We start from the raw sequence: 24,557 nt of genomic DNA, 5'->3' as shown, positions 1-24,557 counted from the left end.
TTTCATAAAGAATACTTGCTCCAGGTATAGGTTTGTGTTCTCTTTTTAAACACACAGATTGGAGATAATAATTTGGCATAGAGTACCATTACTATTCTTCTTTAGATCAAGATGGGTCTCCGTGTTAGTCTGTCTGTAGCAGTAGAAAAGAGCAAGAGTCTAGTAGTACCTATAAGACTCACACAGTTTGTGGTAGGGTATGAGCTTTTGTGAGTCACAGTTCACTTCTTCAGCTCACTTCTTCTGAAGAAGTGAGCTGTGACTCCCAAAAGCTCATATCCATTTTTTTAAAAAAACTTCATTCTCAAGAGGTCAGGTGGCCAGAGGGGCTAAGATCAGCCCCCGTCCTCCAGTTCACAACATTCAAGCCAACATTTGTGGGAGGACATTAAGGGGAGGGGAGGATTTCTGGGAGGTGCAGATTTAAACTAGATAGCAAAATGGACCACAAATGATAAGCTGCCTCATTATCCCCTTCTCTATCTGGCTGATACTGAGACCAAGTGCAGCAGAGGCTGTCCAAAGTCGCTGGCTTCTCCCCGTGCGCTTTTGAGCCGGTTCTGAGAGGTGTCCTCTCCCAAACCCGCAGGCTGAACAGAGACCACGATCCGCCTGCGGAAGTTCTGTCCGAGCAAGATGTAAATGAAAGGGTTCAGGCAACTGTTGGCATAGCCCATGCTGATAGCTACATTGTAGGCATAGTAAAACGGTAGGGTGGGCTGGTGCATGGCCAGTTGCACAAGTTGCAGCACGTGGAAGGGGGCCCAGCACACAAAAAATGCCAAGCAGATGGCGATGGCGATGCGGGTCACCTTCTTGGTGCGGAGCCTTGTGCATCTCTGCCCGGTCAATGCTTGTGAGGATCTGGCCATCCTGATCAGAATCCTCCTGTAGGCCACTGTGATGACAGCAAAAGGAATGGCAAAAGCCAGGAAGAACTGGTAGAGTGTGTACCAGTAGATGTCTCGCTGAGGATCCGGCAGCTGAATCCCACAACCCAGAATCCCGCCAGGCAAGGGAATGAGCTGTGCGTACATCCATACGGGGGTGATGCTGAGGAAGGAGAGAGCCCAGAGCACACAGATGGTCAAGATAGCTGCGGCAGGCTTCCGGAAGCGGGTGGAAGTGAAAGGGTACACCGTGGCCAGATAACGGTCAATGGACATGGCGGTTAAGATGTAGGTGCTGGTGAACTGGCTGTTAGCATCCAGGGCAGTAATGATGGTGCACATAGTCTCCCCAAACTGCCAGGCTCCGTTGCCCAAAAGCTGGTGGATCAGAAAGGGCATGCCTAGGAGGAAGAGCAGGTCCACCATCGACAGGTTGATTATGAAGATGTCGGGAACGCTACTGCTGGGGCTGGATTTTTTAAAAACAGTGCAGATCACCAGGCTGTTCCCAATGATGCCCAGCAGGCAAATGATGCCAAAGAGGGCTGGCATGATGAAGACAGAATAGGTCACCGGGCTAAGTTCGCCTGCCAAAGAGGGAACAAAGACAGGATTTGGTTGATGACATCTGCAATCAGTGTGCTGAAATGTCAGCAAATCTAAGGTTACCAAAACCAGCATGGTCTGACTCATCGCTCAATTCCTTAACTACCTTGCTAGGCCAGCAGTGCACTCTGCATAAAATAGATACAGTCCGCAATAACAATACTACCCAGCAAAACCCACACAACCTGTCCTAGCTCTGGCAAGCTCGTTTCATTCTGAGGATGCATTATCCTCGGCAAACATTTTGGCAGCCTTCAAGCTTAAGGTTAGTGCTAATACCTTCTCCCTTGGGATAGAGGGCACTTCTGCCTGTACACCTGGAGCTTGAGAGAAGAGCAAGTAGGAGTCAACCTGATCAACGTGCTCTTGGTTTGGGGCCAGAATGAGGAACAGGGACACTTGTACTTGTGCAAGTTGCTTAGGGGAGAGAAGGAGCACGAATTGCATCCTTGGCGCTCTGAGACATTGCTAAGAAGATAGCACAGGGTTTATGTTAAAAAATGCATTTCAGACACACACATATGGTATAAATGCTTTGATGTGCATAGGGAAATACACCAAGATATACGAAGCAAGGCAAAACATTGTGCACACACACACACATTGTTGCACACATTGTTGTACACTCTCCACTGTTGTCCCTGATCCATTTCCAGAGGGCAAGCTATACATCTAATGCACACACAGGTACTTTTAGCAAACTTATTGTACACAAATTCTCCAGCGGCTGTGAGCTATATCTGAAACGGAAAGGGAACTGAAATAGAAGGTATCCTGAAATCTATGTAGGAAAGAGAGCTCTTTACTCAGAATAACGAAAGGTGCAGAAAGGAGCTCGAATCTCTTTCCACCTTGCAATTGCCTGTCACACTTTCAATTCTATTGTTGTCATCCCCCTGCCCCGCAAAAGAATTCAGGGCTCTGTACATGGTTCTTCCTTCCTCCATCTAAAGCTCCTAGCAACCCTGCAAGGTAGGCTAGCCTGAGAGATTACTGGCACTGGGCCATCATGGTGACTGAGGAAGAGTTTACACCCAGAACCTCTACAGTCTTTAGGCAGTGAGTGCGCTACACTACCCTAGCTTGTTTAAACATAGCAGATACATTTATAGCTGATATATTCTCTCCCTCACTGAGAAATCAGAGCCCATAGGCAATCTTTTTCTACATTCAATTGTGCCTCCCCGTTGAGCGCACTTACCATTGTGGGAAAAGTTTTGCTCCGTCTTAGAGATGTTAGGGGTACAGTCATTCATGCCAAGGGTGTGGTTAATCTGGAATTCCATCCTTCAACTTCTCCTCTGCCCTATCCACAGCGGGCGGGTGTTTCATGCTAAAGAAGGACGGTGTTCAGGGAGATGCTTTGAGGATGCTGCCATTCTCCGAGCTGCCTCTGTGTGTTCCCGATAGGAGCTGCTTTCGCTGTTGCAGCTGCGGGGCTGCCTTATTAGAAAGCATCTGTGAAAGATTCTGGCTGTATCTGCTCTCTGCACCCCCACAGGGCAAAGCCGACAGGCAAGGAGACGGCTACCATCAGCTCGCTGGGTGGGAAAGTGTCACCTCTGAAGCATGGGAGCTAGTTCGGCTTGGAGCCCTGTAATAGTTTTGCTTGCAAGGTGGGAGACCTATTTCCTATCCAGCCAACCCTCTCTCTTCCCAGACTGCCTCCACTAAGATGAGAGGGCTGAGTCAAAAATTGCTTGGGGGGGATTCAAACTCTTATTCATTAACAGACTATTCTGCCTTTCCTTGGAGGAGCTCAGGAATGGCGTACGGAGCCGCCCCAACTCCTTTTATCTTTACAACATCCCTGTGAGGAAGGCTAAGCTCAGAGAGAGGTGACTGCCTCAAGATCATCTTAATAAGCATCTGGGAGAGTTGGGGTTTTAATCCAGATCTCTCCAAACCTGGATGGACCCATGCATCAAAATGGCTGTTTTTCTGCTTATGTTTTCTCAGGTCGTTGTCTTTTGGAAAGCCCCCTCCCTTCAGAGTGAATCAGTATCACGAGCTTACTTTATGGGTCTATCTTTGGGCACTGGACCCCTTTGAGCCATAAATCGTTATGGTCTGTATAATCTAAAGTATAATTTTTATGGTTTTTAAAAAACTCTTTTTCTGTCTTTTATATTGTATATTTGAGCTGAAACGCAGTAGAAGAGCCTCTGCTTTGCATGCAGAAGTTCCCAGGTTCAATTCCTGGCATCCCCAGTTAAAAAAAACCAAGCTGTAGGTGATGTGAAAGACCTCCTTCCCCCTGAGACCCTGGAGTGCTGCTACCAGTCTGAGTAGACCACATTGACCTTGGTGGACCGATGCTCTGATTTAGTAAGGCAGCTTCTCGTGTGTTGAAATCACCTTAAACACAGAGGAACACTAGGTATAGGTTTTTAAACCAGATTTTAGGCAGTGGATCACAGCCTCCTTCGTCCTGTGTAAACTACTCCCCAAAAGCAGAAAAGTAGCATAGGAGGGATACGACTAGGTAGAACTTTGATGTGCCTGATTGTTGTCATGCAGAGACCTTTACAAAAGCACATGGTTTGCATTCAACAGTGGTATCCCCCTCCTGTAGTTGGGATTGATGCTGGCCATCCTATCTCTTTGGGATTCTATCACTTCTTGGTGTAAAAAAGTAGATTTTCTTCCACTTTTCAATTTATGCTGATGTTTGGAAGTGGGGATGCTATCACCCATTAATGATTGCAGGTGTGAAACCAGAGGGTAGTATTTTATTGCCCATTGGATAGCCCGGAGTATGAGGATGCTTTGCACAGTTAGGTTGAAATCTCAGAGCTAGCTTCTTCTTTGTATCTGAAGAAGGGAGCCGTAACTCTCAAAAAGATATACCCTTAAAAAATCATGTTCGCCTCTAAGGTGCCACGGGACTCAAATCCTGCTGTTCTACTGCAGACCAACGTGTCTACCTCCCTAAAACTAGCTTCTACTAAGACTTTGATTATGTGCATGTAAATTGGAGAAGGGTCGTAATCAAGGGTCAGAGCCTTTTCAGCCACAAAATTCAATGGGAGACTGTGGCCAGGCCACTGTATCTCAGCCTAACCTACCCCAGAGGGTGGTTGTAAGTGTAAGATGAACAAGAAAGAGGGCTTGCTCACTCGTAGATCTTGCTGGGCAACCTTGGACCTATCAGTCACTTTAGCAAAGCTCACATTGTTGGTATGAGGATAAAATGGGTGGGGTGGGAGAGGAAGAACCTGTGTGCCTTAGAGGAAGGGAGGGGTATAAATATAAGAGAAGGAATAAAAATGTATGGTGTATATACAGCCATTTATTAGCCTATTAATGCCAACTAATTGTCATTTCATATCATTTCTGGGTTATGTCTGAACGGTGTGAGGGGGCTCCACAGGGAACCCTTTGCTTAGAGGCCTATGATGGCTCTCTGTGGGCTTGAACTGGAGCAAATTAGATGACAGATAAGGTGGTACTGTTGCTGCAGCATAAATCTAACTTCAAAATTACCAAGTCATTTCAATTCCAATGAATTTAGCTCCCTGATACAGGAAGAAAGCCATCGGTGCAGACCGAGAATTCTGTGAGATTGCTTTTTTCAATCTGTGGCTTCAGGCAGGGTTTCTGTTTTTGCATTGTCTTCCAGTCCAATAGTTGAAAACCAGCCAAATTGTCAGAGTGTGAGTTGGAGTCCCTTTCTCTTTTGGTCTCATTTGTAGATACGGCTGCATTTTGAGATAGGCTGCTCCAACTGCCCTATTTCCCTGAGTAGACAGTCCAGCAGTAATGCTTGCAGGGTTTCCATTGGATGTCGGCACATAGGGAAAGTAAGAGTGTGCTTGCAAAATTTGTTGTGTTGTGTTAACAGAACACAACAGAGGCAAGCAGCTTCCCTGCAGCAAGTCTCCATTCCAGAGAGAGACCTCACACGCCAAGGTGCTTCACCTTCAGTCAGCTGTGTCATTGTCTCAATACAAATGGAAAAATTGGGATGCAAAGTATTTTTCTGCTCCTCTTTCTAGCTCCCAGGGGCATCATTTGGATTCCAGGCTGTTAGGAAACACATCTCCAATTAAGAGCAGCCTATATGGTGTAGTTTGGAATCAGGGATCCACATAGTCAAACTCAACCATGGAGGATTCTACGCACAGTCCATTCCTCATTTCCACTTAGCCTAACATAACCTATTATGGAAGTTGTGCAGTAAGAGACAAATATATGCTGCCTTATGGCCCTTGGTGCTGACCTGAAAAGCCCAGGCAAACCTGATCTTGTCAGATCTTGGAAGCTAAACAGAGTTGGCCTTGGTGGGAGACCTCCAGTGAAGATGGGAGACCTCCAGTGAAGACCAGGGTTGCTGAGGCAGGCACTGGCAAGTCACCTCTGTTAGTCTCTTGCCATGAAAACCCCACTGGGGTCACCATGTCAGCTATGATTTGACGACACTCTCCACCACCGTGTTCCTTGGAGGAAGGGTGAGATGAAAACATTACAGACCATTAAATTCTATGGACAAAATCATAGTCAACACTATTGATTTCAATGCTGTAAGAAGGGGGCTACTCATGCCTTGGTTAACAGAAGAAAAATGGGGTGGGGGTGGTTTGGAGGGTCCAGGTCTAAGCATTGGGATCATCATCTGCAGAGGATTACATCTGAATGTTCCCTGCCATAGCTAAATGCAGCCAGAATTGATGTGTCCCAAAGAAGATATGAAGTCCAAGGTCCAAGGCAGAGCTATACTGTGGAACTAGTATCAAAGATCATCCATACGGAATCAAAATACCTCAATCAGTAGCCTAAAACAGCCTTTGTATCATTTGCTCCCTGGGTTTCTGTTGTGCCTGAGCATATGCAAACTGGCCTGTGTGTCATGGCTATTCCGTGACAAGGCTGGGCATCTCCATCCCTAGCTGTTCTTCTTCCATTTCAGCTCTTTACTATTGTTCTGCAAGACTCGGGCAGTGCAATCCTATGCAGTGTTAACTCCAGTCTAAGTCCAATAACACCTGTGGACTTTGGAGTAACTCTGTAGGAATGGCACTGGCTTAGTGACAGAGCTCCTGCTTTGGTCCAAGTCCCAGATTCAACCCCTTTCATCTCCCGTTAAAAGAACCAGGCTGTAAGTGATGTGACCTGCCAGTCAGTGTAGACAAGACTGACCTTGATAGACCAGTGGTCTGATTCAGGGTGAGGCAGCTTCATGTGGGTTTCACTAGGCGGCCATGTTCTTGTGGCAGAACATTTGCTTTGCATGCAAAAAAGCCCCAGGTTCAATCCTCAGCATCTCCAGTTAGAAAGAGCAGGTAATAAGCGAAGCGAAAGATCTCTGGTCTGAGACCCTGGAGAGCTGCTGCCACAGTGATCGTATATAGGACTGACCTTCAAGTATTTGGGAATAAATGTCACAGGACAAAACGATAATTTATATAAAGACAATTATCAAAAAGGTTGGACAAGTATTGTTGAAGATCTGCAAAAATGGGAAAAATTAAATATTTTATGGTTAGGGAGAATCTCAGCTGTTAAAATGAATATATTACCAAAACTGAATGTCTTATTTAAAATGCTGCCAATCCGTATAGATGAAATTTTTTTAAAGAAGTAGCAGAAAACAGTAAATGATTTTGTAGGGAATGAGAAGAAACTGAGAATGAGATTTAAAATATTAACAAAAACAACATTCTATTTATATACCGCCGTTCAGGACGACTTAACACCCACTTAGAGCGGTTTACAAAGTATGCTATTATTATCCCTACAACAACAAACACCCTGTGAGGTGTTTACAAGAAGAAAAAAGATGAAATGGGTCACCAACAGATGCTTATTAGGCTACTACAAAAAATAAAATATTATGTAAACTATGAATATATGATGGATAAGCAAGAAAATATAAAAACATGGCAACAAATTCATGCTCAAGAAAAAAATACCTCATGGTTGATGTATTGTCAAATGGTGTCCAAACTCAAAGAACAATTATCCAAAGAAGATGGCAGATTAAGGGAGAAAACAGTGTTTGAACAACTAATCAGTGGAGATTCAAAGCACTTATTAGGAAAAGTATATAAACTCCTAATAATATAATAATAACAACAACATTCGATTTATATACCACCCTTCAGGCCAACTTAATGCCCACTCAGAGCGGTTTACAAAGTATGTCATTATTATCCCCACAACAAAACACCCTGTGAGGTGGGTGGGGCCGAGAGAGCTCCAGGGAGCTGTGACTGACCCAAGGTCACCCAGCTGGCTTCAAGTGGAGGAGTGGGGAATCAAACCTGGCTCTCCAGATTAGAGTCCCACGCTCTTAACCACTACACCAAACTGGCTCTCCTATTGCAATATGCCACAGAATCGGAACAAGTTAAAAATTGTATGATAAAACGGATGCAAAATCTGGGAGAAAGTGTCTCTGGGAAAATTTATGGACAAAAGAAATCAAACGTTAAGGGAAAATTGGTATGTTTTTCAGATAGTATATTACCCCAAAGGATCTTGCAAGAACTAATAAGGATTATAGTGGAAGGTACTGGAAATGCCAATGCATGGATGCAACGTTCTATCATATGTGATGGATATGCAAGAAGGCAAGAAGATATTGGATACAAATTCGCAAAGACATACAGCAGATATTAAAGTTTTGCTTTGTGCTGAATCCCAAAAATGTATTTTTGCAACAAAACGGAAGGCAGATTCTTGTCCAGATGTGTCTGAGTGGATGAACAAATTGTGTGAATATGCATCTATGGCTAAATTAACTTCCTGTATGCATAACAGACCAATCTTAGAATGTCAGGGGAAATGAAAAGTCCTTTTTGACTATGTAGCAGGTAATTAAGAAAAATTAAGAATAGTTTTTTTTATGGAAGCAGGCTAATTAGAAAATGAGTATTTAAAATGTTGAATATAAAATATTGAGTATAACGTTGAATATAAAATGCTGAGTATAAAGACTGACCTTAATAGACTCAGGATAAAGCAGCTTTTATGGTTTTTTTGAAAGATTGCCTAAAAAGGAGGGGCTTAGAGATATTGGGCAAGAGAATAGAGGCTTAAGGGAAATGGCAGTAAGATGAGTATCAGGACAATTTATGTGGCACTGGGCCACTCACGGGCATTCTATCTGAACCACGCCATACAGTGGTGGCATGAACTGGACCCAATAATGACAACAGAGATGAGTCAGATTGCCAAGTAGCAGTTTTAATGACAAATTGTATCCAAGACCAGCATTCTTAGTTAAGCAAAAAGGAAAACAACAGAATTCTTTAAAAAAAAAAGATATGAAAACAGCTGACTCAATATACAGATATTTAAAACACTGCATAACATAAGGCACAATACTTAACCATCCAGTATTGTACACCCTCCCCAAAACACCAACATTCATGAGAAGGGAGGGTTAGGATATTGTTTCCAAATAATTTAGAACACAGACTATTCACAAGAGCCAGTTAAAAAAACATACAATCATAAGGAGTAACACCTTTTCTTTTAGCTCCATTTCTAGCAATCTATTAAACATGGCCCAAGCTTCCTTTTCCATCAAAAAGGTGTTGAAAGAAGTTTAAGGCTTGAAAGTGGTTTTCCACATTAAAAAAAAAAGTGTTACCTCCCAGCACTATTGAACGTTAACATCTGTTAGTAGAAGACCTTTTGCCTCCAAGTTTATATCAACCAACACACACCACCCACCCACCCCTCTTCTCAACACAAAATAGCCATTGACCTAAATGGGAGATAAACCCACAGAAAACACAACAGGATCCTGTCTGCAGTTGCTGGGTTATTTGCCATGCTTCGGTACAGCCTTAATGTGACATGCGTTTAATGATGGATTGTTTCCTCCTGTAATCAATGAATGGAGCCTTGGCCATTCTGACAGGTAAACATTTTGAGAATGCAACAGTTCCTTCAAAAGTATGTTATAAGCACTGCTCAAGAAAAGGTTCTGAGAGCTGGTTCAATTTATTCACTCTTATTAGTGGCGGACTTGTCTAAGGCAGGAGAACTGTTCGGTGGCAAGCTGATTCCATTAGCTGCTTCTTTCTTTGACAGACCACTGCAAAATTGAGAAGAGAAAAGCTTCAGACTCAGGCTTCCTGCTTACACAGCCTGCAGAAACTCAAGCCTAATAGGTTAGTGCGCCTATTATTCAGAATTTCCCAGCACATTCCTCATTATCGCATCTTTCTCCTTTGGTGCTCACATCCCTGGATCGCAAAAGCTTTTTAAAATGAAGACCATGCCATTTATTTGGGCTCTGAAAGAGGAGTGACTATGCCATTCCAATCCCTTTCCATTTCAAGGGTGCCGGAAACCTCATTAGGAGAGCCATTTTGCGATGAAGACTATGACGAACAGTAGGTTAGGCACGCCTACGCAGAATGGAAGGAAAACATCGAAGAGAAACTATTTTATAAAAAGCACTAAGTTCCATTTGGGCCTATGCTAATCTACTACAATCAGGGTCTTTGGTACTGTGAAGCCAAAGGCTCAGAATTGGTTCTTAGGATGCTAAGAGAATCACAGATGTAGGTTTTTTTTGCTATGCACTTAAAGCTATTTATTTTCCTCCTGTGACATCCTCCCTTCACAAAAGCAAATAGATTCTCATGCAATAGCACTAAACAAACTACAGGTGGCACTACAGCGCATGGTACCTCTTAGCCAAATACTGTCAATATGCAAGATGGGAGGCCCATTAAAATAATCACGAGATAACAGCCTTGACAAAGAGCTTGCTTTCCCCATGGACTTGCAAACACCAACTCCAGCTTAATTGCCAAGTATTTGAGTTAGGCCCTTGCAGGCTATCATCCATACAAATGCTCTGGCCTGTTCTCCTCTATACCAATGCCAATGATTATGTGAAGAAACAGAAGGGGCAACTTGGATGTATCCACACAAAGCTCACCTTGATTATAGCAGAGCTTTCCCTCTTCCAGGACAGCTGTCTGAGAACTATCATACAGAGGACATAGGCTGGCCCACCTAGCCCAATAGCATTTACTGCAGCCAATGGCATCTCCCCAAGTTCACATTGTGTTCTTTCTTAGCATTGTTACCTCAGGCTGTTTACATGGAGGTGGCTGAGATTGAATCTGGCGTCTTCTGGATACAAACTAAGTGATCTATGACTGAGTCAGTGCCCTCACTGACAAGCAGAAAACAGGAATATGACCCAGTTCCAAGGCAGGTGACAGATGAAGGAGCCTCATCTTAATGAGTCAACTGGATCAGATTTTAACCCCGCTCCCAGCCACAAAAGGCACAGGATAGCAGCTCAGCTCTTTCATAGGAAAAAAACACCACATGGAGAAGGGAAGGCCGGTGGTTCCAAAGTATGCTGTTGTACTCTGGTTCTCCATTAGATGGGATTTTGATATGGGCAGAGCTTGGGATGCACAGATGACGGTCAGAAATCTGTAGATGGGAGCCAAGGAGGAGGCTTGCTTTCAAGACTTGAATGTGTCTCCTCTTTATCCTAAGTACACCCAGGGACTTCTATATTACTCTGGTGTGATTTACACAAAGTTCAGCCCTAGCAAAATCCTAACTGCAACTGGATACACAGATGTAGTTGGTTGCAACAGTGCCTGTTCCATACCTACTTTGAATCAGACCAGTAGCTGAGCATGGTTCGAAGTGCCAGGTAGCTAACACTCAGCAGACCAGAAACCGCCAGAGATACCAAACCCAGCCCGCCAAGCACACAAAGCAGGGTGACGCCTCCCAGGGACACTACAAAACCTAGAGAAGAGGGCAGGAAACAGTTAGGTCCTATGCATTCTGACCAGAACAGCTTATAGCACAAAAAGTCCACATGCTTATGTAGTAAACTAGGGTGGCCTCTTATTTCGCAGTGAGAGGGACTCTGGGCAGGTCAAAAGCAGTGTGGGCAGCAGCATCATTTTCCTTCCAACCACATCCTGGGACCTATTCATTTTGATTCTCCAGATGTAGTCTTTCCAGCAAAGCCAACCAAACTTTATTTATAACATCTAACATTTCTGTCCCAATGCTGTATCCATGAGGAAGAAATCATGCCATGTCACCTAAGACCACAGGGCAACAAATGTTTCTGAAAAGTTCGTGGAACCACCTTCTAAACTTGCTCTGCCTTTGGGAGCCCACCACTGCAGTGCTGTAGACTGCCAGCAACGTGGGTCCAGGAGATGACGGGTGTAAACCATATCTATCAACTCCTGCACCACCGGTGGTTGGGAGTGAGTGCAACTCCTGGGAATGAATTACAGGTGCAGGACAAAGGAGGAGGGAATGTGGCAGCTCTTCTACCATCTCCATCTCAGCCTAATCTAACTTACAGGGTTGTTGCGAGGATAAAATGAAAGAGAGGAAAAAGATGTAGGCTGTTTTAGCTCTGCACAGAAGAAGAAGGCAGGGCATAAATCAAATAAATAAATAAATAGCTATTCATGCAGAGGATATCTAACAGAGAAAGAAATCCCAGTTTACCACCTTCAAATGGTAAGATACCTTCTATGATGACCATGCCAAGGCAGGCAATGATGGTTGTGGAAATAGCGAAAATCAGAAAGAATGCAACAGGCACTGCAGACACTGCCATGAACACCAGCAGGGACAAGGTGACAAAGGGGTGGTTGTCTAGGTACCGGCCAAGTCGAGAGTTCATAAAAGCAACAACCTGTGACATGAATTTACAAAGAGGAACGCATTTAGTTTTTAAATATCATTGCAAAGCCCACATATGCCACCACCCTTGTATAAGGAAGTGTAATTATTTCAAAAGGAAATCATCTAATACTTAGAAAGCCATTCGCATTCAGGTATGCAGATCAATCTGTCTTGGCTGGAGTTGGGTGAATGACAGCCCACCAGCCACATGGCTCTCAAGCTGCTGAATGCTCGGGTGCTAAAACTTTCCGAAATAGGGACCACTTCCAAGCTTACTGTTCCTTTCAAGAAAAGGTTTACAAAGCGGCTCCATGCTACTTTCCTCCTCTCATGCGTGCACGAAGCTGCCTTATTCTGAACCAGACCCTTGGTCCATCAAGGCCAGTATCGTCTATTCAGACTGGAAGCAGCTCTTCAGGAGTCAGGTGGAGGTCTTTGTATCACCTATCACCGGGTCCTTTTAACTGGAGATGCCAGGATTGAACCTGGGACCTTCTTCATACTAACCAGATGCTCCACCACTGAGCCATAGCCCCTCCCCTCTCCAAAATAAAGCACAGGAATCTTACATCTGATAACAAGGAACAATTTTTATTTTATTTTTATGTTACTGTTAATATATGTATGGCATTACTAAATAAGAGATTATTTCACAGTCATTTCGAGTCTCCCACAGCCTCCTCTTCCAGTTTCCCTAATTCCCCCTCTTCCCCACTCCTGGTCTTGCCATTCACCTGTGCATGCCACTTTTGGGTCTCAATTCTTAGTCTGAGGAGCACTGGAATAGCAAGTTGCTGGGAGCATCAGCCCACTGGACTACTGCATTGGCAGCGTATCAGTGCTCCTGGAAACCGATCTGTGGGCTATTAATTAATTTGTTAATTAAGAGAAGCAGAGCCTAAAAGAAGGTCTCTGCCCATTTTTAGGCTCAGAGTTGGATACCAGCTCTCTCTGTTTTCAGGCTGAAAAATACACCCATCCCTAGCCTATGTGCTTCCTTATTAAAAGATTTGACAGTTCTATTCAAAATCGAGCTGAAAAAAAGCTGCTTTCATGCATGTCAAAACAAAAGTAGCTGTTTAAAAAAAGCAAATTTAGAGCCATTAGGACTGGAGCAGAAACCAGTAGGAGGCTTTAAGCAGCAGGTTCTCCTTGAAAACAATGGGGACAAAGACGAGGTCACGGTTGTTATTTGCAGCAGAACATTTTAATACTGCAGCATGGCTATCCTGTTCAGGGCAATGCTCGACAACCCCAGATGCAGCATGTCTGAACAAGTATCAACGGAAAAAATGAACTTAAAAAAAGAAGGAAAGGTCTTGAATTAGTTGACCGCGCAACAGTGAGGCTTTCAACCAATTATATTTATTTGCAAATCTAATATTATGGTAATGTGTCGGGAGTCACCACTTCTTTCTCTCTGTCTTTCAAAACAAGTGCCAAATTCAGGCTGCACTGACATATTGCAGGGAAGGGGGCATATGCTGTCTCTGAAAGCTGGTAGGAACCCTTTTTGTTGACTTCTGCACAACAATTTGGACCTATTTTATAAAGATCTTGTGAGAATGAAAGCCAAGGTAACTATCTCAGCCAGACTCACAGACGCTTGCTTGTGACCACCAGTAAGAGCCAGTGTGGTGGTTACCCTGGAGTGGGCAGATCCATGGTAAAAGCCACAATCTGCCATGAACCTCACTGTGGCCCAAGACCAGTCACATACAAGCTCAGCCTAACCAACCTCACAGGCTTGTTGTTAGGATAAAACAGGGACGGGTAAAACTATGTACACAGCCCAGGGGACAACTGCGTATGTTTCTCTTAATTTTTTTCCTTACCAGCCCAACAAAAAATATAATTAGTAATGCTGTGATGAGATTCAAAACTCACATGTGGGTTGCTGTGTATGGTCTCCATCATGGAGTGCCACTGTTTCTGAAGGTCCTTCATTTCTTTTGCCATAATGGAACTTTCAGTCAAAAGCTTGAACCCCTTTATGGACAAATTAGTACATTTTCAGCACCCAACCTATAGAAGAAAGAAAGAAAAAAAGAGGGAAAACATTTACAATAGGCCTTTATAATACTAAGGCTTTAAAAAAGGTATTTAACTTACAGAGCAGGAGGCTGAAAAAACTCCGAACACAGACATTAATAATATAAATACTGAACTTGTATGTAACCTTGGAAACTAAATAGGTAGAAAGATAAATTTGTGAGAAAATTCCTTTCTCACCTACGTATGTCTCTATACATGCTGAAGAGCATTGTGGACAATGAAAACCAGACACTGATGTTGCTTTCAGACATCACAACTAACTGGGGTTTCATCCAATTGTGGTTTTATCAGCCACCATTTATCACAATGTCTGAAATGCAGCCCAAGCAACTGTGGAGAATCTAGCTTGAGAAACCTTAAATGTGCCTCTAGTTTTCTCACTTCCCTGTTCATTCTCCATTCCCACCACTTCCAGCTGCTCGGGTTCCCTGCTTAGTTAAGTGGCCAATGACTCACTGCTACAGCTATAGCAGTCCGATTTGTGTCCTGCTCTTCCTCCAAGCTCTCCTCCAATTTATCCTCACAATAACCTTCGAGATAGGTTCGGCTTAGAGCATCTTCACCCATTCTTCAAAACTGAACTATTTTCTAATGAAAAGAAAAAGGGAAGGTGCTTGCAAAACGTCATCGCTTGACAGACACCCCACACAAATAGTCAGCAATTCTAAACAGGAAGCATTTCTCAACAACATACACTAATGCCCCCTGCTTCATGAGAAGGCTGCCAGTTAGTTTTGCTTATAGCATGGCCAAGGAAGATCGATGCTGGGAATTTACTGTAGTCAAATCCCACTGGAGTGGTTGAATGCTGTGTAAATGGGTCACTCCCGACTCATTCGTGCAGAGCCTGTGAAGAAAAGGTTTCTAGTGGATTATACCCAAGGCACTTCAAAACATTCTTTCTTTGTTTAAACAAAAACACCAGCCTGAATTTAGCTCACTGACAGTTCATTCTAAAAGCATTCCCACCTGGAACATATTCTTATGAAACATGAATAAAACATTTCACAACTTTTTGATGATTAGAGGAAGTACAAAATCTCATTTACATTGTCACAGCTGCTAGAAGGAAAACACGCACTAGATAAATCTCGCCCATATTAGCTCCATCCCTTTCTTGTGCAATTGAGTGCTGAAGGCACTTTTTAAAATGGATTGTTCCATAGCTAGACCACACCAAGACTAAGTGTTGTGCAATGGTGAGAATGTGGGACTAGGACTTAGGAAACATGGATGAGCCATAAAGAAGTGCAGGACGTAGTTGTGCTCTCTCTCTGTCTCTGACTGACTACCTAAAGGAGTTGTTATAAGCGTAACAGTTTATAAGGGTATAGGGTGTGGAGAACAAGGTATGCTGAGTGGGATAAAAATGTGATCGATGGACAGACAAAGAAGTTTTAAGAAGATGCTGAAAACAACATTGGTTCGCCTTATAAAGGGCTCTCTTATAAAGGGCTCTTCTAAAGGTCTCTGGCAGGTGTACAGTTGTGAACAGGTCTCAGAAAGGCTGTCATTGAACAAAGAGAAAGACTGAGCAGTAAAGACTACAGTCGCTTACTCATTATGGCATTTTAGGCTACAGAATACAGTCGCACACTTGGTTACGCATGAAGCTGCTTCATACTGATTCAGATCACCAGTCCATCAACGGCAATACCGTCTACTCAAGACTGGCAGCAGCTCTCCAGGGTCTCAGATACAGGTCTTTCACATCACCTACTGCCTGGTCTTTTTTTAACTGGAGATGCCAGGGATTGAACCTGGGACCTTCAGCATGCAAAACAGAGGCTCTTCCGCTGAGCCACAGCTTCTTCCACTGAGTCACAATTGTCAGCCAAGATGCTGTAGAGCACTCTCATAGTGCTGCTGGAGTTTTGTTTTAGGGTTTTTTTTAACTGAGTTTGGGAAGGATCTTCCCAAACATGGGTGCCATTCCCCTGCCTCTCTTTCTATATATATTGAGAAGAGCAGCAAGACAGCAACGGTCACTCTGAAATAAACAGGACTTCTTCATGGTTCTGATCCTTGGCTTATTCCTCACTACAGTCTACCCTCTTGGTGCTTGGCTTGGGTTCCTGTCCTCAGCTCTTTTGGTATGCTGCCCACAGCCCTGGCCTTGACACCAGAGAGGTCTCAACAATGACTACCCTTCTTCATGTCACATGACTTCCTATCTCAGGTTTGCGGCTCTGGTCTGGAAAAGCTGAAGGCCACTAGAGTGGCAGGAGAGTTTCCTAAGACAACAACCTGCAAGGGAATGTTGGAGGAAGCTCAACTGCTCACGGCAGTCGATGGGTGGGGAGAAATGGGTGGATCAACAAGGCCCAAACTGGAGTCACAAGAAATTGACTTCTAATGCAACAATTCACTGCAAACAACAAACCTTGCATGCTGTATCACAACACTGTAATTGGGGGGGGAAACAAATTAACAGTGATAAGAATCAATAATGCAATTAACAAGTTACAGAAGAGGATATACAGAGGATTGGATGGATTCAGCTGGGGCGAGCTTTCCTGGTGGCAGCATCACAGTTATGGAATTCCCTTTCTACTGAAATCTGCCTGCTGTCTTCACTTTTTGTGTGACTCAGTTCTGGTTATGTTACTTTTGCTATATGTCTTCTTGAGCTGTTTGTAAGAATGCACATGGCTGTTCTTTTGAGTTACATTGCTTTGTTTTTTACTACAATTAGCTAGCTCTTGTTTTATTTTTGTAGTGTGGTTGTTTTCATTCAATTTGTAAGCTGATTAGGACACTGGGAAAACCAGGCATAAATACTTTAAATAAATAAAATAATACTAAATCACAAGCGAGGCTCTGTTTCTGAAACAGAGTTTTCCATTTCAATCTGCAATACCTTGTATCCCCTCAAAGCACCCAAAATGCATGAAGGACAGCATAGGGGTACAGGTTAAAGGGGAGATTCACAGAAATTGCAGAATGCTCCACCCATCCCTCCACAAGCATAAAGAGCCTTTTGCTCATGCCTAGGTCGCTTTTGCATTCAAGGCTGAAAATACAAATACTTCTATATATGACACACTACTAGAAACATCAAAATCTCTAGTCCCATGTGGGTGTAAAGGTGCTCAAAAGTCAATCAATGCAGACAAGATCTCTCTTAATAGTCTTAAGAAATCCCAACAAAAGACCAGTCCAATTAATCTGTTTTAGATTATCAGCAAATATATAGGAGGAAAACCAGGTATCTGATTGCATATAAAGGACAATGTTCTGCCTGTGCAGTTTGATGCAGTGACTCATACGGATGCACACCCAGCATTGGATGCATTATAACAACACCCTTATGCACTGTGTTAATAAATTCACAATAGTTACCGCTGCCAATTTGGTAACAACTTATTTGAGGTGCTTTAAGCACTGAGTAAAAGCACTGCATGTGTTCTAAATATCTCAATAGGCACACAGCATTCTTATGAGAGACAGACTATTTTTGCATGCAACAACACTAAAAACACATCTTTGATCCCCTCTTTCACTGCCTGCACCAGAGGTATGTTAATAGTGCAGTACAGGAAGTGGAAGAGAAACTGAGTAAGTTCATCTTTGCATTCTAGGTCAATTTAAACCAACCATGCAAGAGCTGCTCTTAGTTGTCCTATCTTTTGTCAACAGCTATTAGCCATGACAGTTAAATGAACGATGTATTCACAACATGTCATATTTTATAAAGGATATAGTATAGTAAAATGGAATTGGTTGGGGAGGGGTACCTTCATAAGAGGAATGGGATTGTCATTTACTTCACTGTTCATTGTATGTATTATCTTTAGTCTAATTTGTAGTTTACTTGTTGTACTGTTCATGTTATATCATAGACTGCTTTCTCTTTATTGCATTGCTTTTATAATTCTGTAATCCACCCTGAGTTTCTCAGGGAGAAAGGCAAACTATAAATAAGTGAACATGCCATGTGCCTCTAAATGCTAGTTGCCAGGGATATGCAATGCAGTAGCAACCGCCTTCTTGCCCCAGTGTATTTATTTTTTAAACTTTATTTATAGTTGTGGGCTTCCTAGAAGAATCTGGATGTAGGCAACAGGGGGCTGGCACAATGGTCCTTTGATATGATCAAGCAAGGCTCTTCTTAGGTTTTCACTTTAAACCAGGGCTAGGTCAGGACTCTCCACTTGGGAACATGAGAAGCAACAATGAAGAGGAAATTATTCTATTAATCATATGCAGAGTGACCTTCCCCCAACATATATGGGATTAAAAAGAAGAACTAATCCAGACTGGAAGCTCAAGAGTTCTCTGAGCAATTAAAAGACTCTATTTATTTACTGTTTTGGTTACACAGCATAAGTAGATACAATCAACATAATGAGATGTCTAATAAGTATTTACCAGGATCATTGAAATCTGAATACCCATAGCATGTTAGCCAGGACACTGAACACAGACTGCAGAAATATGTTGTTACATCAGCAGAAAACAATGAAACTGGGTCATACATGCAGCAACCTGAGAATAGTCCTGAAATACAGCAGTCTATTTTACAGTCTCTTTGTAAAGTGCCTTCTTGAACTATGCCAAGTTCCCTAACATGGACATTAGGCACAAGACTATGCACAACCCCATGCAGGGCACAGACATTTCCAATTTCCATAGGCCCTCACTCATTTCAAAGCATTTCTTAGTTTAAAACCACTGTGAGCCAACCTCCATGAGATGCTAGAATTTCTAAACATGTTGCCGTGCCCTAAATTAACAGTGTTTCAGGTGGGTGGCCAGGTTGGTCTGCAGTAGAAAAGGAAGATTTGAATCCAGTAGCACCTTCAAGACCAACAAGATGTCCTGGGTATAAGCTTTCCAGACACAAAGGTAACCGACAAAGGGAGCTCAGACTCTCGAAAGCTAATACCCTGGGAATTTTGTTGATCTTGAAAGTAATGGTAGTGGTGGACAGTGCCCTCAAGTTAGAGTTGACTTACGGCACACCTGGTGGGGTTTTCATAAGCAAGGGACTAACAGGTGGTTTGCCATTGCCTGCCTCTGCAACCCTGGTCTTTGTTGGAGGTCTCCCATCCCATTACTAACCAAGGCCAATCCTGTTTAGCTTCTGAGATCTGAGGAGATCAGGCTCACCTGGGCTATCCAGGTCAGGGCCTTGAAACTAATACTGGACTCGAATCCTGCTCAAATTACAGAGTGTCTCAGTTGTGGACAGCACCCGATCTATATAACCTTACACCAGTTTTAGCCCATTGACCTTCAATGGGCTCGGACTGGAGTTAACTGCCTGGAATTGCAAAAGACCAGCAGCCCAGGGACCAACCAACGTGGTGAGGTTGCCAACCTTCAGGTGGCAGCTAGTAATCTCCCAGAACTGCAACTGATCTTTCCGCCACAGAGATCGGGTCCCCTGGAGAAAATGGCAGCTTTGGAGCGCGGACGCTGGGGCAGCATATCCCGCGGAGGTCCTCAAACCCTGCCCTCCCCAGACTCCACGCCCCAAATCTCCAGAAATTTCCCAACTGGGAGCTGCCTCCCTACAACGTGGGGCTGTTCCGCCTGAGAATCCAAGGGCGTCGGGTCGGGTTGCGAACGGAGGCTTCCTCAGCGAGTCGCCTCCGCCGGGCTTCCTCGGGAGTCGAGCACATGCTGGACCCGGGCCTTTCCTCCTGCCTGAAGGACCGCCGGCTGGGGCTGGCGGGTCAGGAAGCCCCCGTTCGCCACAGCGGGGCTGCCTCTAACCAGGCCCTCTACACTTCCTTGCCCAGCAGTGGCGCATCGGAGCGGGCTGGAACTCCAGCCGTGGCCTGGAAGCCCTTCGGAGGCAACGGGCAGAGCTGGCCTGGCCCGCCGGCGCCGGAGGGAGAGAGAAGGCGGCGGCGGCGGCGGCGCCTCCATTCGGCTTCCTCCTCCCGCTGGCGCCTCGCCTCCTCAGGAAGGCTTCCCGCTTTCCCGCCTCGCCTACCTCAGCCGGGCCGCCGCCGCGACTCCCCCGCCTCATTCTTGGCTCGTCCCGCCAAGGGCGCCTGCTCCCCTCCGCCGCCGGGCCGCAACGGGCCTGACTGCCCCGCCAGCCCTTCGCCCGCCCGCTCGCTCCTTCCTTCCCCCGCCTGGGCCTGTACGCCGGGGCTGAGGCGAACACCGCCTCCTTGGGCCGGCCCCTCCCCGACAGGCCCGCGAGGAGCTGCGAGGCACGCCAGCCTGCCTTTTCTGCCTTGCAAAGAGGCCGCCTGGGCGAGTCGTGGGGTTGCCAGCCTCCAGGTAGTGGCTGGAGATCTCCCGGAATTACAACTGGTCTTCAGGCCACAGAGATCAGTTCACCTGGAGGAAAAGGCTGCTTTGGGTGGGGGGTGGGGGTGGGACTCCATGGAATTATGCCATGCCAAGATCCTTTCCCTCCCCAAACCCCACTTTCTCCAGGTTTCACTCCCCAGATCTCCAGGAATTTCCCAATGTGGAGCTGGCAACCCTAGAAACACGGGCAGCATTAGAGCGCTTGTGAGAGGCAATGTGGTGTAGTGGTTAGAGTGCCGGACTAGGGGCTGAGAGACCTGGCCTTGACTGCCCTGGAAGGTCGGGGGCAGGGAATGACCTTGGGACAGTTACATCCTCTCAGCCTCACCCACCTCACAGGCCTGTTGTGAGGGGGGAATGATGTAAGCCATTTTGGGCCCCCACCGGGGAGTAAAGCAGGCTATAATAAATGAGGAAAATGCAGAAATTCTCCCTAGAAACTAAAATGACAAAACTTTGGTTCTCCTACTTTGGTCACATCATGAGAAGACAAGATTCTCTGGGAAAGTTAATAATGCAAGGAAAAGTGGAAGGCAGTAGGAAAAGAGGAAGACCTAAAACGAGATGGCTGGACTCAATAAAAGAAGCCACGTCCTCCAGTTTGCAGGATCTGAGCAAGTCTGTTAATGATAGGACGTTAAGGAAGGTCTTCCTAGGGTCGCCATAAGTCAGAGGTGACTTGATGGCACATAACACACACAAATGTAGAAATAATAATAAGATGATACATACAGTAAGCAGTACAATAAACTACATCTCTATTCCTTTTTAAAAAGTATTTTCTGGACCAATTCCTTGTACTGCAACCCTATTTCCTTTATCAAACAATGCCTTTTGGGGAGCACAAAGAATTGCTAATGGCTAATACCTATTGATAGAAGATAGGAAAACTGAAAGCAGCTCTTGCAGGTGAGGTTTACATTGACCGAGAATGCAAATATGGACCTGTTCAGTTAGTCTAATAATGTGAAGTTATTAATAATAATAATGTGATCATCATATTAGACCTGTGGCCGCTGTAATGTTTAGTTTGCCTCTAAGACAGATTGAGTTGCCAAGAACCACCCAGTTAAGTTTCATGACTAGCAGACATTTGGTCACCTCAGCCCCTGCCAGCCCCACGGCCTAACTTCTGCATCACAGCAGCTCTCTAATAATCGTTAGGGTTTGCTTGCTTGTTTAAGGTTTATTTTCATCTAGAAAACATTCATATGAACTGTCTCAGTAAATGATGATAATAAGAGGAAGTGTACAGAGTACACAGATTGTACATGCATTCAGTGTAACTTGTGAACAGGGAGGGGGAGGGGGGCAGAATAGTGGGGAGGGGGAGGGGGGACAGAATAGCAAAGAGAAAAAAAATGATAAGAGTCATGAAGTGCAAGCGTTCCAGCCGGTGGGATTTCTATACAAAACGGTTTGCAAGGCAAGCCCAGTGCTAGTTCACAACAATTAGTAACAGAAAAGGAATATGAAAAATGGCCCTTTCTGGGGTTGTCAATAGGGTTGCCAGCTTCCAGGTAGTGGCTGGAGATCTCCCAGAATTACAACTCGTCTCCAGGCCACAGAGATCAGTTCACCTGGAGAAAATGGCTACTTTGGGGGGCGGACCCTATGGACTTATGCCATGCCAAGGTCCTTTCCCTCCCCAAACCCCTCTTTCTCCAGGTTTCACCCCCCCCTGCAGATCTCCAGGAATTTCCCAACTTGAAGCTGGCAACCCTAGTTGTCAACCTCCAGGAGGGGTCTGAAAATTTGCATGAATTAGAACCAATCTCTAGATGACAGAAGACAGTTCTGGATAAAATGGGTGCTTTGGAGGGTGGACGTTACGGCACTATAACCCCAATGAGGCCCCTCCCCAAACCCTGTCTTCTCCAGGCTCCATCCCCAAATCTCCAGGAATTTTCCAACCTGGAGTTGGCAGCTGTATCCCCTTCTGTCTTTGAGAAAAGAAAGAAAAAACGGGGATGAGATAGACGGTATCTGTATCCAAATTCAAGCTTGTTTGAAATTTGCATGTGAATCACAGCCCACAACACATGTAAATGCTGGAGGCCGCTCTCCTTTCAGCTCCATGAAATCTTAGGGTGTGCTCATGTATTCCCTACATTTTTTTCTCATTTCAGACCTCTCCAATATTAACCCATTTCCCATGTTCCTAACCTATTGACCAAGCAAATCATACCTTTCAGTGGTTAACAATCACCACCGTGTTAATACCAGCCAGAACAGTACTCAGACCAACCTCCTCGGGCCTTCAGGAGGAATAGAGAGGACTAGGGGGTGGAGAAGGGCAGGGGAAAAGGAGTCATTCTTGTGTTACCTAGCAACAATAATGCTGTAACCTTGGTTACCCAGGCTGAGAAGTGAAAGAGAGAGTGTCATATACAGAATCAGAAGTTCTTTTTGAGCTGGAAGCAGCAACCCGGCACTCAAACCCGGTAGTCCAGGGCTGCACCAGGTAGCGGCAAGCCTCTAGCAGTTTTGATGCACCCAGGGAGTTTGGGGAGAGATTGGGCAGGCTTATGTTTTGCTTTGCTTTCTCCTAGAGACACTGGGGGGGGGGCTTTTGTTTCCCCCTGCTTTTCTAGAAGTTTGTGAATTCACTTTCCAATCCTCACAAGAATGGGGCAAGTCGGATTTGATGGGGAAACCCATTTAAGAGGGCAGAAGAGAATCTGAAGTGACGGTGGGGTTTTAAAGGAGAAAAGGAGCTGAGATCATGTAAGGTTCCTAGTAGCAAGGAAGAGGGTGAACCTGGTAACTCAGAGCTGAGTGCGAAAGGGAGGGTTTTGGAGTGCAGAAGTTTGAAATTCAAGTGATTAAAGGCCTTAGTGAGGAATGGCTGGATCTGAGACTTGAGTAGGAAAAATTAGTACAACGAAGACTTTTTTCTAGAATTGGCCTGAGAAGAAGGGGGAGAGAAAGGAATGAAACTGGAAGGGTTTTTCCCCCCCCAGTTGGTGGGTTTGAGGGAAGCTGACAAGTTGCTTTGTTAACTGGGTCTGTGGGAATTTTGATTGAAAGTCAGTCCTGAAAAGACCCTTCTGTTCTTCCAGGTGGTTGAAATAAAGTGTTAGCTAAGAAATTTATTACGAGAATATTTATCTAATCGAGACATTGGAAGCAATCCAGAAAACTCATTTTTAAGCCAAGGAAAATGAAGCCAAGGCAGATTCCCAAGATTGTGAGGGTAAGTGAGGGATTATTATATGTGGGTATTGGGATGAAGTCAGTGTTCTCTGAGGGATTTAAAAAGCTTATGAAAAGCCTTGTAGTTTCGATTAAGAATCCTTCATTATCCCGGCTGCAGAATTTGCAGTTCAGAAGCTCCATGGTGTTAAGCGCAGGAGCCATACAGTCTTTAATGTGGCTTAAGTGTGATAAGCTCAGATGAATTCATTTAGGGAATAGGTTTTTGCAGTATATGAGCGTCAGAGGAATGAGTGGCTTCTTAAGGATTAGTTTTTAATAGCTTTTGTCTCTTTACCTATTGACTTGTCCCTTACCTGTCAACCCATGACTTAACTACAGTGATCCAGGCAACAGTCATCTCTAGGCTAGATTACTGCAACTCCCTCTACGCGGGGCTGCCCTTGAGCCTGAGCCAGAGATTACAGCTGGTACAAAATGCAGTGGCACGTGTTATTACAAGAGTGCCAAATAAGGTGCATATAACACTGGCAACCAAGCTGCATTGGTTGCCAGTGGAGTACCGGATCAGATTCAAGGTTCTGGTATTGACCTATAAGGCCCTGTGTGGACTGGGGCCCGTGGATCTATGGGACCATCTCTCTGCATATATTCCCCAGAGGACACTCCAATCAGGGGACAAACCGTTGTTGTTGGTCCCTGGCCCCAAGGAGGCCCGCCTAGCCTTAACTAGAGCCAGGGTCTTTCCGGTCCTGGCTCCCACCTGGTGGAACACTCTGTCTGCTGAGATCAGGGCCCAGCAGGACCTACTATCCTTCCTCCAGGCCTGCAAGACAAGAGTTGTTCCGCCAGGCACATGGCTGTGGCTGGGCCTCTGCTGACCTAAAAAAAAAGGGGGTGTATAAAATTCTAACCCTCCCTGTGAAGGCTGTC

The 24,557-nt window shown here is 44.8% G+C and overlaps 3 protein-coding genes across 7 annotated transcripts in view; 1 reads left to right on the top strand and 2 right to left on the bottom strand.

Moving 5' to 3' along the window:
* Nucleotides 1-222: 222 nt before the first annotated feature.
* LOC129340495 (melanin-concentrating hormone receptor 1-like) lies at nucleotides 223-2,782 on the bottom strand. The gene is made up of 2 exons (XM_054995319.1): nucleotides 2,698-2,782; nucleotides 223-1,477 (listed from the first exon to the last, which is right to left on the bottom strand). The coding sequence occupies exons 1-2, from the start codon at nucleotides 2,780-2,782 to the stop codon at nucleotides 480-482; spliced, it is 1,083 nt and encodes a 360-aa protein (XP_054851294.1). The 3' UTR covers nucleotides 223-479.
* A 5,881-nt stretch (nucleotides 2,783-8,663) lies between these two features.
* Nucleotides 8,664-22,725, bottom strand: LDAF1 (lipid droplet assembly factor 1). 5 transcript variants are annotated; one of them, XM_054995325.1, is made up of 5 exons: nucleotides 22,707-22,725; nucleotides 14,028-14,165; nucleotides 11,982-12,150; nucleotides 11,096-11,234; nucleotides 8,664-9,543 (listed from the first exon to the last, which is right to left on the bottom strand). In XM_054995325.1, the coding sequence occupies exons 2-5, from the start codon at nucleotides 14,097-14,099 to the stop codon at nucleotides 9,450-9,452; spliced, it is 474 nt and encodes a 157-aa protein (XP_054851300.1). In that variant the 5' UTR covers nucleotides 14,100-14,165; nucleotides 22,707-22,725; the 3' UTR covers nucleotides 8,664-9,449. The 5 variants fall into 5 exon arrangements, with proteins under 5 accessions (XP_054851300.1, XP_054851299.1, XP_054851301.1 ...); XM_054995324.1 differs by lacking the exon at nucleotides 22,707-22,725 and adding an exon at nucleotides 22,657-22,677; XM_054995326.1 differs by lacking the exon at nucleotides 22,707-22,725 and adding an exon at nucleotides 20,140-20,293 and having other exon boundaries at nucleotides 11,092-11,234.
* The window catches only part of DNAH3 (dynein axonemal heavy chain 3), a 121,686-nt gene continuing 116,037 nt past the window's right edge, over nucleotides 18,909-24,557 (top strand). Inside the window, exons 1-2 of the mRNA XM_054993671.1 lie at nucleotides 18,909-18,941; nucleotides 19,686-20,435. Coding sequence (XP_054849646.1) covers nucleotides 18,909-18,941; nucleotides 19,686-20,435 — 783 coding nt within the window. The remainder of the gene's footprint in view (nucleotides 18,942-19,685; nucleotides 20,436-24,557) is intronic.

Source organism: Eublepharis macularius, chromosome 12 (assembly GCF_028583425.1).
Source record: "Eublepharis macularius isolate TG4126 chromosome 12, MPM_Emac_v1.0, whole genome shotgun sequence".
Classification (NCBI taxonomy): Eukaryota; Metazoa; Chordata; class Lepidosauria; order Squamata; family Eublepharidae; genus Eublepharis; species Eublepharis macularius.
This window is presented reverse-complemented; position numbering and strand designations above follow the sequence as displayed.

Bases quoted from the DNA above. Each gene is read 5' to 3' on its own strand.
- LDAF1 (XM_054995325.1), bottom strand. From the start codon at position 14,099: ATGGCAAAAGAAATGAAGGACCTTCAGAAACAGTGGCACTCCATGATG. The intron at 12,151-14,027 runs GTGAGTTTTGAA...TTCATGTCACAG, and splicing joins CCATACACAGCAACCCACAT to GTTGTTGCTTTTATGAACTC. The intron at 9,544-11,095 runs GTAGGTATGGAA...TCAATTTTGCAG, and splicing joins AGCTACTGGTCTGATTCAAA to TGGTCTGTCAAAGAAAGAAG.
- LOC129340495 (XM_054995319.1), bottom strand. From the start codon at position 2,782: ATGGAATTCCAGATTAACCACACCCTTGGCATGAATGACTGTACCCCT. The intron at 1,478-2,697 runs GTAAGTGCGCTC...CCTCTTTGGCAG, and splicing joins GCAAAACTTTTCCCACAATG to GCGAACTTAGCCCGGTGACC.